The sequence below is a fragment of the Pseudonaja textilis genome, chromosome Z (genome assembly GCF_049901715.1).
Source record: "Pseudonaja textilis isolate UNSWEBS1 chromosome Z, rPseTex1.2, whole genome shotgun sequence".
NCBI lineage: Eukaryota > Metazoa > Chordata > Lepidosauria > Squamata > Elapidae > Pseudonaja > Pseudonaja textilis.
In genome coordinates this window covers 127,119,452-127,132,650 of record NC_142008.1, presented here as the reverse complement: position 1 = coordinate 127,132,650, position 13,199 = coordinate 127,119,452, and the positions used below count along the sequence as shown (strand labels likewise).

General features: G+C 43.2%; 1 protein-coding gene across 1 annotated transcript; it reads right to left on the bottom strand.

Annotated features, from left to right (window-relative positions):
* Positions 1 to 1,565: 1,565 nt before the first annotated feature.
* On the bottom strand, positions 1,566 to 7,794 carry CEBPE (CCAAT enhancer binding protein epsilon). The gene is made up of 2 exons (XM_026719512.2): positions 7,076 to 7,794; positions 1,566 to 1,905 (listed from the first exon to the last, which is right to left on the bottom strand). The coding sequence occupies exons 1-2, from the start codon at positions 7,499 to 7,501 to the stop codon at positions 1,603 to 1,605; spliced, it is 729 nt and encodes a 242-aa protein (XP_026575297.1). The 5' UTR covers positions 7,502 to 7,794; the 3' UTR covers positions 1,566 to 1,602.
* Between the last annotated feature and the right edge of the window lie 5,405 nt (positions 7,795 to 13,199).

Here is a 13,199-nt window from a genome sequence, read left to right as displayed (position 1 = left end):
AAATTTTTTTACTACCGATTCTGTGGGTGTGGCTTAGTGGGCGTGACCTGGTGTGCGTGGCAGGGGAAGGATACTGCAAAATCTCTATTCCTTCCTCCACCCCACTAACCTGCTTTCCAGCTCCATTCTCCTGTGTAGGGCAACAAAAGAAGATCCAGCTGGTACTCAGGAGGCGGGGAATAGATGGGGGCAGGGCTAGTCAGAGATGGTATTTGCGAGTTCTCCAAACTACTCAGAATTTCTGCTACCGGTTCTCCAGGACTGGTCAGAACCTGCTGAATACCACCTCTGGTATCAAGCAAGTATTTTCTTAAAATATGCAATGTTCTGAGTAGCACAGGTTTTTTTGCAGTTCTGCTGATGGTATTGCAGGAAGCTGCAATTTCTTGATGTACTGTGTAAAATTCTTGGACATGGTGCCAAGTGTCCTGATGACAGTGGGTATCACTGTCACATGTTTCCTCCATAATCGGGTAGTTTCAATGGCCAGGTTGCATTCTTTCATTATATTTTTCCCTAGTTCTTTTTCTTCAACTCTGGCGTTACCTGGTACAGCGATATCAATAAATTGTACGCTTTGGTTCTTAGTGACTGTGATATATGGTGTGTTGTGTTTTAAATGATGATCCGTCTGTATTCTATTATTATTATTATTATTATTATTATTATTATTATTATTATTATTATTATTTGCACATTATTTGTTCAGACTAGGTTTGGCATTTTTGTTCTCCCTATCAAATCCTTACCAAGGACCTGGGATAGGCAAATCTGGATGTTTGATGGTGTTACAGATATTGCTGCAGGATGGAAGCTTTTCCAAGCTAAGCTCCCTTCTGCAATTGACTGATGGCAAATTTGTCAATGCCTATTGTGTCCAAATGGTGTTCCACTTGTTTTGCGACTGCACCCAAGGTGCCTATTACTATTGGTACCACCCTTGCTTGCCTTTGCCATCGTGGTTCTATTTTTATTTGTAGGTCTTCGCATTTTGTTATCTTCTCCAGTTCTTTCTCTTCTGTTCTGCTGCCTCCAGGCACATCCACATCCACTATCCAGACTTTTTTTTGGTCTTTCTTATCAACAACCGATAAGTTCGGGATGTTATGTGGCGGGTGCCTGTCTGGCTGGATTCTGAAGTCCCAGAGCAATTTAACTTTTTCATTTTCTGTGACTTTTTCTATTTTATGGTCCCACCAGTTCTTGCTTACAGGCAAATGATATTTCTTGCAGATCTTCCGATGCACCATTGTTGCTACTTTGTCATGCCGCTGCTTGTAGTCAGCTTGTGCAATCCTCTTGCAGCAGCTTACCAGGTGGTCCACTGTTTCGTCAGATTATTATTATTATTATTGTCATTGTTGTCATCATTGTTATTATATGTTATATTATTATGTAAGGACACTACACTGTTCGCAAAGCACATATGTGCGTTCATTGAAAATGTATAAATAACCTAGTTTTAAAAAAAATTCACCACCAGAGATGGTTAAAGCCAAGCCAAAAAAAAATCTTTTATTTACAAATTGCAAAAGCTTTGTTCTTCTAGATTTCAGTCACCCCACCCCTCCTTGGCACCTTGGATGCCAACTCCAGCCAGCTTCAGCTGCACCCCCCAAGGCCCTTGATCAAGCCAGCAGCTTCGGGCACCTGGCGGAAAATATCTCGAAGCGTCTCGGTTTCCTGCATCAGTTGTTCCACCCGGGTGCGCAGCCGCTCATTCTCCCCCAGCAGTTCCACCATGCGCTGCTGCGTCTCCATCACTCTGCGCTTGGCCTTGTCGCGGCTCTTGCGCACCGCGATGTTGTTGCGTTCACGGCGCAGGCGGTACTCCAGGCTGTCCTTGTTCACCGATTTCTTTCCCTTGGGGTTGCCGCAAGTAGGGGACAGGCTGCAGGCTGGGCCCTGCGGGTGGGGAGAATAAGAGATTAGAGAAGTGTGGGTTGGACCCCACTTGAAGGCAGGGAGGACAAGAAGCAAGGGATGGAAACTCATCAAGGAGAGGAACAACCAGAAATGAATAGATCAACCCTCACAATTAAAGAGAAGGAGCAAACTGAATGTTATAAGACATGGGAACTATTTTATCAATGGCTAGAGAAGAAATATGAAAGTTAGAAATAGCTAATGGGTTAGTGAAATTTAGAAAATATGTTAATATATTTAAACAAGCCAAGAAGAGGAGTTTTGTAGTAATAGATATATTATATACATATCAATAAGATAAGAATAGAGAATTAATACTAAATGAACATGGATGTAAACTTTAGCAGTTATTGCACAAGATATTTGTACCGAGATGACACGCCGTTAAATGGAAGATGAATTGTATGTACATTAAATAAAATAAATAAATAAATATATATATATTTGAAAAAAAGGAGATGAGCAACCGAGAATGAATTTCCCAAGAGTTTGAACAATTAATTAACAGCTCGCCACCAGCAATAAGTGGGTGCTCCATCCCTGGAGATTTTTAAGATTTTTAAGAAGAGATTGGACAACCGTTGGTCTGGAATGGTACAGGGGTTCCTGCCTGACCAGGGGGTTGGACTAGAAGACCTCCAAGGTCCCTTCCAACTTCGTTACTCAGGGAGGGGAAGTGAGGCTCGCTGTGAAGGAATGTACAGTTGATCCAACCACAAAAGATAGGAAAGGGACAAGAAAGCTGTTAAGGAGAGACGTGCAGAAAAGATTCCTTGTCCCGGGGAAGAAGAAGAGGTGAGAAGGAAACTCAAGAAAACCCTACCTTGATTTTATTTAGCATACAAAAATTGGAGAGGCTTTCAGATTCTTGCTTCTCTGCCTTCTTAGACTAAAATCTTCCTGTAATCCTCCCCATGCCTGTTGTTGAGTTAGTTTAACTCAAAGGGCAGTTAGTTTAACTCAAATACAGCTGAAGAGAAAAAAAAAACCGCAGCTGTCCAAGTTCCTGACCTGGCCTTTGCATTAAACATTAATTAATTAATTAAAAGTAAAATAAAAAAGTAAAAAAAAAGGATGAAAGAAAAAAAAACCCTAATAATTTAAATAAATAGATTAATTAATAAATAACAAAAACGAGCAATAACTTAAAGGACAGACTCAAAGGACCACTGGGGTTTTTTTTCTTTCTGCTATCAGGTTTCTATTTTTTCTTGTTTCACCTACCTGTTACAGCCCCCGTTCCCCATCCCATTTAATTGTGGTTCCCAGCCCCCCCCAGCAGATTTTCTCCCCATCCTCCTGGGTGGGGGGTTTAAATTAAAGAAAACAAAGCGTATGATAAGGAAACCTTCGCTTCTTCCAGAAATTTAGAGAGGAGAATTTGGCACTCCACCAAATAGTTTTTGTTCGAACAAACGTTTCAGGAATACAAAACCATTTCTTTTTTCTTTTTAAAAAAAAACTCAGTTGGAAAAAGTTAAAGTTTTTTTTTTTTTTAAAGGGTGGATTTCAGATTTGATCCAGGGCCCAAAGCTGACCGACGTGTTCTGTGTGAAAGATGTTTGAATGGTTTGATTTCAAACAATGGTTATGTAGTCAGTAAAACCATGAGGAAATTAATTGCAGTATTAACCCTCCCCTCTCCAAAATAAATAAACAAACAAATTAAAAAAAAACCCAGATTTCTCCAAATTTAGGAGAAGAGCTCAAAGAGTGGAAAGGATGAGAACACAGAACCAAGAATTCTAAGGACCACAGAGGTGGTCTAGTCCACCCCGCTGCTCAAGGCAGGAGATCTTATGCCAACCTGCTCAAATGGTTGTTTGGTCCATTTCTCAAAACTTCCAGAGTTGAAATGAGAAAGAGTACAGATGTAAAAAAAAAAATTAAGAATCTGTTGAAAGTACATCTCCTAAATGGCAACTCAACCTAAATGGGAAAAAATATCTTGGTTTCAGGACTTAGGGATGCCTAGTTTAAGGAAAAGGAAGACCAGGGGTGACCTGATAGCAGTCTTCATATATTTGAGGGGCTGCCCCAAAGAAGAGGGAGTCAAGCTATTCTCCAAAGCACCTGAAGGCAGGACAAGAAGCAACGGATGGAAACTAACCAAGGAGAGAAGCAACGTGGAATTAAGGAGGAATTTCTTTAACAGCAAGAACAATTCATCAGGGGAACTGCTTGCCACCAGAAGTTGTGGGCGCCCCAACACTGAGGTTTTGAAGAAGAGATTGGACTACCATTTGCTGCGCCTATCATCCCTGTCATTGTATTTTTATTCTTTTATTCTTGTTCTCATTTTTTGTTTGATAAATTCTAATAAATAAATATTCGTTATATATTATTATCAATCTGAGGGGCATTTTCTTCCTCTGACAGTTGCTGAAATTATATTTATCTCAGGCCAGCATAAAAGTCCCCCTGGTCCGAAGGCCACAATTTCACGTATGTGGGACTGAACTTCTTCATTCCTATGAGAATGGTCGCGTTTCCTTCTATTGTCCTGGATTTTAGCGAGGGCCAATCGCTCTGCTCAGCCTTTTGGCTGAGAAGCAGCCCTGCAAAACTTCCTATAAATATTTTCATAAGGTCTTTAGATCTTCTGCAAAAGGGTTTTGAATATTTTTCCTGAACGCGAGCTCTCTCTCTCGCCTTGAAGCTTCACCGAGTTTGCAGCCCACCGTTTCCCCACTTCCATCTGTATAAAATCACATCCGAAACTGCATCCTTCTGTGTGTTTGATCTACACAATCATTGCCTTTAGACTACGGCACAACATATTTGACGGGTTTATTTATCTTCCGTCCTTGTGAGCGCCTCCCGTCGCTCATTCCCAGGTTCCCAAAATGGAAAATCGTAACCACGGCTGAAGTAATAATTAATCCAGAAAAAAAGGGGGGAGGAATTGTGTTAGAAAATCCCATAATTGACCAACTTTTCCCTGCTGAAGGACCGATTCCGCCTTTACAAACTTCAAAGCGCTTGCAGAAACAGCTCAGTTTGGGGACTATACAAGAAGGGTTCTTCAAATTGGTGTGCACTAGGGACCCTAACTCTAATTCCCCTTGGTCCCCCTATTTCCACAATTATATATACCCCATGTCTCATCTCATCTATAAGGTGGCCCTCAAAATAAATGAGAGAATCCCTCTTTTCATGGTTTTATCATATGAGATTGGGTAAAGCTGCGTTCTTGAAGTTCTTGAGAAATTATAGAGAAGTTCCTGAGAATTTCATCTGAGACCTGAAGTTGGAGATATCCTTTTGATATCAGCCATCCTGGGTCTCTTCACCTGCCACGATGAGCCTTGATTGAGGTAATTATGGGTTGTTAGACGCCACTGTCATGTCAAGCTTTGATCTACGGTGATCAAGGCAAACTGTTGAGGTTCCACCATGATGTCAAAGTCCACCATCACGCCAAGCCACAAACAAGCCATCTTTGTGTGAGTGTTGTCAAGGTTTGTTTCTAGGAGTAGAAGCTTATTGTAAACTTAATGACTTGCACACACCACACCTCCAGTTTTCTTAATAGGTCTTCGGGTTACGTTTTTCTGCTTAATTTTGGCGTGGCTGACCTATCTTTAGAAACCATAAGAGAGCCGTGACGGTTTTATCTCAGTCATGGTTTCTGGGGCTCCTTTGATGAAGGGGAGAAAAACTGGGGAGAGAGAGAGTGGGCAAATATTACAAATAAGAATTTTGCAGGATTGGAAGTCAAAGCCCAGGTTAAATGAGACTGGATTTCTAAAATGGGGACATTACAAAATCTGGATTGTTAGGGAAAGAAATTAAAAGCAGGGATTCTGAAAAAATAACCCAGACAGGTCAGGGTCTCCTCGAAATGCCCTTTTTCTGTTAAATATTTGCTTTTGCTACCCATTCTAGAAAAAGCTATCTCCTCTAAATTAACTCTTTGATCCGGTGTTTCTCAACCTTGAAAACTTTAAGACGGGTGGACTTCAATTCCCAGAATTCTGGGCGTTGAATTCCACCTGTCTTAAAGTTTCCAGCATTGGTAAACACGAGTTTAATCTTTCTTGCCTCCATTCTTCCTTCTTCTCATGTCCGGTTATGGATCGTCAACAGCTTAGGATGTAAGGTCTTCTTTCAGTCCTTCTCCGTGAAACCAGTGGTGTTGGGATATCAGTGGGTCAAACGAGAAGGTCAACAGATCTCTTATCAAGTACTTTGCAAGTACAGAGAAGAACAACCAAGATGATTAGGAGGCCGGAGGCTGAAGCACATGACGAACGGTTGTTGGAATTGGGAATGTCTAGTTTAATGAAAATCAAAGACTAGAGGTGACACCATAGCAGTCTCCCCATATTTGAGGGGCTGCCACAAAGAAGAGGGAATCAAACTATTCTCCAAAGCTCCTGAAGACAGGACAAAAAGCAACGGGTAGAAACTCATCAAGGAGGAAAGCAGCTTAGAACTAAGAAGAAATTTCCTAACAGAGAGAGCAATTAACCAGTGGAATGGCTTGTCTTCAGAAATTATGGGTGCTCCAACCCTGGAGGTTTTGAAGAAGAGACTGGACAAAAGATTAGGGTCTCCTGCTTGAGTAAGGGGTTGGACTAGAAGACCTCCCCTTCCAAATCTGTGTTTCTGTTCTGTTCTCCAGGGTGAAGAGGACCATGGCTGTATAACTGAGCTTTAAAGACACTTTCTACTTGCAGTGATAATATTCTAGGTAGGAGGTCAACAGTAGGAACAAACATCAATCAGGATAGAGCTGGAAGGGACCTTGGAGGTCTTCTAGTCCAACCCCCTGCTCAAGCAGGAGACCCTATCCCGTTTTGGACAAGTGACTGTCCAGTCTCTCTTTAAAAACCTCCAGTGATGAAGGGCCCACGACTTCTGGTGACAAGCTGTTCCACAGGTTAATTGTCCTCCCTGTTAGGGAGTTTCTCCTTAGTTCTAGGTTGCTTCTCTCCTTGATGAGCTTCCATCCGTTGCTTCTCGTCCTCCTTTCAGGTGCTTTGGAGAATAGCTTGACTGCCTCTTCTTTGGGGGCAGCGCCTCAAATATTGGGACACTGGCAATCATGTCTCCCCTGCTCCATCTGCTGTTTCTTGTCGGTGGGTAGAATTCGGAGGTTTCCAGGCTAGAGGAGGGTAACAGGAAGGGTCTTCTTCATCCTTACCTTGAGCACTCTCAGAGCTTGTCCGGTCCGTGGTCCCGGTTGGGTGAGGGTCACCTGAGCACAGTGGGCAGCTGGCAAGTGCACTGCGCCGTAGGGGTGACGTGCGGCCCCTCGCCCAGCCTCTCCACCTCGTGGTTCTTCCTTGACAGCCACCGATCGTGGGTCAAAGGGGGGCAGGCCCTTGCGCTCCCCTCCGAAAGAGAGGAAGGGGTACGGGTCGGTGGGGAAGTAGCTTGGGAAGGAGGTCCCCTTGGCCAGCCTCTGCTGGTTGCCTTGAAGCAACTCCGTGAGCAGCTGCTCGTCCCCGATGTAGGAGGCCAACTCCGCTTCGCACAAAGGGGCCAAGTCACTGCCGGTGGGCCTGGCGGGAGCCATCTCTAGAGCTTGGTAGTGCCTCTCGCCCTCGAAGTATCCTCCTTGGGACATCGTGGAATACCTAACACCAGTTCCTCTTTCTCCCCGACCTTATGAAGGCTGCAACCCACGTCTTTACGGGCGCCTTATCTCGAATGGCCTTCTCCTCTTTCGAAGTCTCCTTGATTATCTGCCTCCTTCGTGGAGGTCGTTATTTCTCTCTCTTCCTCCCGGATGAGTCTTCTTCTGGACCACGGAGGGCGGGATTCTCTCGTCTTAGTTCTCGTCTCAGTGGTCGCCAAGTCTCCAGGTGTCCAAGTGGGTGTTTTGGGGGATCTTCTTCTCCCAGTCTCTGCTGAATTCCTCTCTTCCTTTGCTTTTTACCTATCTCGCCTTGGTTCCCTCTTTTTTTTCTCTCTCTCTCTCTACCCTGTTCCTCTCCTTGCCTGCCCCTTCCTTCCTCTTTCTACGTTGCTCGTAAAAAATAAAAAAAATAAAAAGACCAATTCACCCAACAATGTCTCCTTTCTCAACCTGGCCCATTGGAGGTTCTTCTCTTCCCAACCCGTCACACAGAGAACGTCCTGAGACCTACCTTCGCCATCACTGCTGCTCTTCCAGGACGAGGAGGCCTGTCCGGCTTCTTTCACCCACCCACCGACCCATTTCAGAACCGGCAGGTTCCCGTTTGTGAGGAGACCTCCAGATATTTCTCAACCTCCTTTCCCCCACCCCCCAATCCTACCTCGGTTGAGTTGTGATCTCCGCAGCCGGCCCCAAAGGCACAATTTGCAAGACGTAAAGAAGGATTTCTTGAAGAAGCGGCCTACCCCAAAATAATGGCCTCTTTTTTTGCTTTCATCCCAATGGCTGACAAATTCTCATTTTTGTCACGGAAAAGAGAGAGGTCCTTATTATTATTTTTTAAAGGCCTGCTTGTGGTTATCTTGGTTTTCTCTTAAATTAGGAGCCCCGCAAAAGTTGCCTAGAGGTGGAGGTCTCGCCTCACAATCAGGAGGCTGTGAGTTTGATCCTAGGTAGAGGCTCCTGCTCGAGCAAGGGGGTTGGACTAGATGTTCTCCAGGGGTCCCCTCCAACTCTGTTATTCTATGATTCTATGTTGAGACTCTAGAAAGAGTGCAGAGAAGAGCAACAAAGATGATTAGGGAACTGGAGGCTAAAACATATGAAGAACGGTTGCAGGAACTGGGCCTGGCTAGTCTAGGGAAGAGAAGGACCAGGGGAGACAGGATAGCCGTCTTCCAATATTTGAGGGGCTGCCACAAAGAAGAGGGAGTCAAGCTATTCTCCGAAGCACCTGAGGGCAGGACAAGAAGCAACGGGTGGAAACTAATCAAAGAGAGAAGCAACTTAGAACTAAGGCGAAATTTCCTGATAGTTAGAACAATTAATCTGTGGAACAACTTGCCTCCAGAAGTTGTGAATGCTCCAACACTGGAAGTTTTAAAGAAGAGATTGGATAACCCACCATCTGAAGTGGTGTAGTTTCCTGTCTAAGCAGCGGGTTGGACTAGAAGACCTCCAAGGTCCCTTCCAACTCCACTATTGTATTTCTATTTCTAAATGATAATTAACCTTTTTCCTGGAAAAGGTGGATATTTAGACCCCCAAAGTCAGTAAGAAACAAGCTAAAAAGACCAGAAAATGTGCAGAATTAGAATATACTAATGTTTTTCAACTTGGCAAAGTTAAAATGGGTGGACTTCAACTCCCAGGATTCCCCAGCCTGCATAGGGAATTCTGGGAGTTGAAGTCCACCCATCTTAAAGTTGTTGATAAATGCTGTCATATGCATTTGCAGAATGCAAAATTGGGAAAGGCACCCAAGTGTACACTTAGAAGAAAAGGAACAATGTAACAGTTTTTGTTTTATTGATTGATTATATTTTTATTTTTTTAACCATTTAATAATTCTAGGTTATTGTTGCACAGAAGTATAACGCAGTTTCGTTTTGACAACACCTATTGTGGCTGGTAAATGATGACTAGTGTGGTCTGGCTTATTCAAGAGATCCTGATTAAATGGTGGTTTAAGAGGGGAATGCAGTACCTTCGAGTCCCTGCAGAGGGCGCCACTAAGCCAAAAATACAGCTGTACGGAATCTTTTCCTGCCCCATAATAAAAAAAAAAGGAACATACCAGTATTGGAGAAGTGAGTCCTCAGCTTATGAACCACAACTGAGTCCCAATTGCTGAGACCGTTGTTAAGTGAGTTTTGCCCCATTTTACAGCCTTTCTTGCCACAGTTTCTAGTTGAATCACTTCAGTCATTAAATTAGTCAAGTGGTCGTGTGAAAACTATTTTGAGTTATTTTTTTCTGTGCCATTGTAACTCTGATCAGTCACTAAACAAATGGTTATAATTCAAGGGCTGCCTGTATTTCAGACAAAGGCAAGCTCAGACTTTTTTTAAGTTCTCAACAGGGAGTTGGAGGTCTTGTTTGGTCCTTTAAGAGCTGGCAACAACCTCTATACAAAAGTACACTGGGTTGTGTGAAGAAGATAAGTAGGTAGTATCTTAGCACTGGGTCTTATGGGGACGAGGGAGTCTGAAGGAAGTGGAACTGATTAGAACCAAGTGACTTTAAAATGGAATGAGATGGGACGGGACGGGACGGGACGGGACGGGACGGGACGGAACAGAACAGAACAGAACAGAACAGAACAGAACAGAACAGAATATAGAGTGGAGTAGAATAAAGAATAGACTAGAATAAAGAATAGAATAGAATAGAAAATAGAGTAAAGTAGAATAGAATAAACTAAAAAATAGAATAGACTAAAGAATAGAATAGAATAGGAGAATAGAATAGACAATTGAATAAAATAAAATAGAATAGAATAGACAATAGAGAACAGAATAGAATGGAATAGAATAGACAATAGACCAGACTAGAGAGTAGAGTTGAAAATAGAAAATAGAATAGAAAAATAGACAGCAGTAAATAGAATAGAATAGAGAATGGAATAGAATAGAAAGAATAGAATAGAATAGAATAGAATAGAATAGAATAGAATAGAATAGAATAGAATAGAATAGAATAGAATAGAATAGAATCTTTACTGTCACTTTAAATGCACACTAATCACATACATTAAAATGAAATTTTGCTGCATTGAGCTCTTAAAGATAGCTATTATGCATATTATACCCACATACACATACATGTATGACACAGAGAAACATCACAGTCTAGCTCGAATGTATACACATACATGTTGTGGGGGGGTAGGGGAGGGAATCCTGTGAATTTAGAAGATGGATGGGCTAAGGAACGAAGCTGCTAAAAAGTCTGGTAATCCTGCTATAGATACTTCGAAACCCCCTCCCAGAGTGGAGCTACAGAAACAGACCCTGAAGTGGGTGTCTGGGGTCTCTAACAAGGCTTTGAGCTCTAAGCAGATAAGCAGCGTCATGAGTAATGGGAAGCCACCTTCCTATAATCTTTTCAGCTGTCACATTCAGACTTACAAACATCTGTAAGCCGTTTTCTGAGTAAAGTTTGACATTCTTTAAAATTAAAAATTTCCCAGTCACTCCAAGTGGTCCGTGACATACGACTACCACCGAGCCCCCAAAATTCTGTTGAGACATCCGATAAGTGCGTTTTGCCAAGTTTTACGACCTTTTTCACCACAGTTGTTCAGCAGAGCCCTGCCGTTGTGAAGTGAGTCACACGGTTGTTCGGTGAATCTGGCTCTCTCCCCACCCACCCACCCCCAGACGTCAGAAGGTTGCAAAAGAGGATCGCGTGACCCCAGGGACCCTGTGATCGTCATAAATGCGAGTCAGCTGCCGGGCATCCAAATTTTGATTGTGTGGCCGTTTGGACATAAATGTGGAAAAAAAAGTGGTTATAAGCCCCTTTTTTCAGTGCCATTGTAACTTTGGTCACTAAACAAATGGTTGTAAGTCAGGGATGTTTCCCACCCACCCAGCCTGCAATTCTGGGTTTGTTTTTTTTAAAGGTCTCCCATCCAGGTGTCAGCCAGGCCTAACCCTGCTTAGCTGTCCTCAGGGCCAGTTCAGTGCTGCCCCCTGCTGTCGAGAAAGACAGGGCTTAATTCATGATATATCCAGGCTGGAGGTGAAAATAGTTTGCCCACACCTGAAATGTAACCCTGCACAGAAGCTGCCCTTTCCCAAAAACCTCCCCCAAAAGCCCCTTTGATGCTCACCCCCAGTGTGCTGAACCAGAGTGCCCTGTTCCATCCTACAAAATTGGTGATCTCTTGGTGATCTCCTTTTCAAATTCCAGCCAGGTTCCATTTGGCTTCCAATTCAGCCAGTTGAACGAACCTGAATCGAACTTGATGTCTGAGGTGTTCCAGAGAGGGAGCCCAATCACTCAAAGATGGTCAATTGCTTGAGAACTGAAGGATTTAATTAATCCTTTCTGGCTACCAGCTGGGGAACTAACCCATTCGATTTACCATTCTCTGTGTCTCAGTCTCTGTGTGTCTCTGTGTCTGTCTCTTTCTGTCTCTCTGTCTGTCTCTTTGTGTGTGTGTGTGTGTATCTGTCTTTCTCTCTGTGTTTTTCTCTCTCTGTGTTTCTCACTTTGTTTCTCTATGTCTGTTTCTCACTGTTTCTCTCTCCCTCTCTGTATCTCTCTCTCACTGTCTCGATCTCTCCGTCTGTCTGTGTCTCTGTGTGTCTCTCCATCTCTCTCTCTCTCTCTGTCTTTGTTTCTTCTCTCTCTTTCTCTCTCTTTCTGATATTCTAACTCAAGGTTTCTCAACCATGACAACTTTTGAGATGGGTGGACTTCAACTCTCAGAATTAAACTTCAATTAACTTACGTTTCCTTCCGCGTGCCATCACCTGCTTAACATATAATTCTCACAACTGACAAAATACAATAACTATATAATAAGTTATTGTTGACTAATGAGGATTCATATTAACCACCAAGGTGTGGCTGCAGTATTATTATTTATCCCTTTTATTACTTGATAGTTCCCCATTCTATTAGCTGAACACTTTAGTATTATTATTATATTATGTTGTTTTACCGGAGATCAGTTCCTTGGGTGTCTAACCACACTGGCCAAATAAATAAAATGTAATTCCTCAGCCAGCCTTGCGTTTCTCCACAATGATAGCTTTCTGATAGGCAGACTTCAATCCCCAGAATTTTTCATCTAGCCTCGTGTTTCTCAAATATGACAGCTTTCTTGATAGGGGGACTTCGACTCCCAGAATTCCCCAGCCGGGCCTTGTGTTTCTCAAATATGACAGCTTTCTGATAGGGGGACTTCGACTCCCAGAATTCCCAAGCCAGCATAGCATGTCTCAATTACAGCAGCTTTTTGATACAATTCTCCATCCAGCCTCGTATTTCTCAACCATGGCTGTTTTCTGATAGGTGGACTTCAACTCCCAGAAATTCCCCAGCCGGGCCTTGTGTTTCTCAATTCTGGGAATTGAAGTCCACCCATTTTTAAAGCCGCTAACGTTGGGAAAAACACTGTTCTAACCTAACCCCAGTCCCGTCTCAACGCAACACAAGATCCTGTTATTTTCATCTCCGCTTCCAGGGCACCCTGAGAGCTTGCGCGTTGCATCGTTGCCAAGGTGGCACGGAGCCCAAACTAAACTGCAGTTTCTCAACCCTGGCTGACTCATCCCGGAGGGAACTTGGGCTACCCCCAGGGGCAGGCGCTTAGCTAGATGAGATGATGTTTCATCACCATAATAATAATAATAACTTAAAAAAAAAAAACACACAGCCAGGAAACCATCCG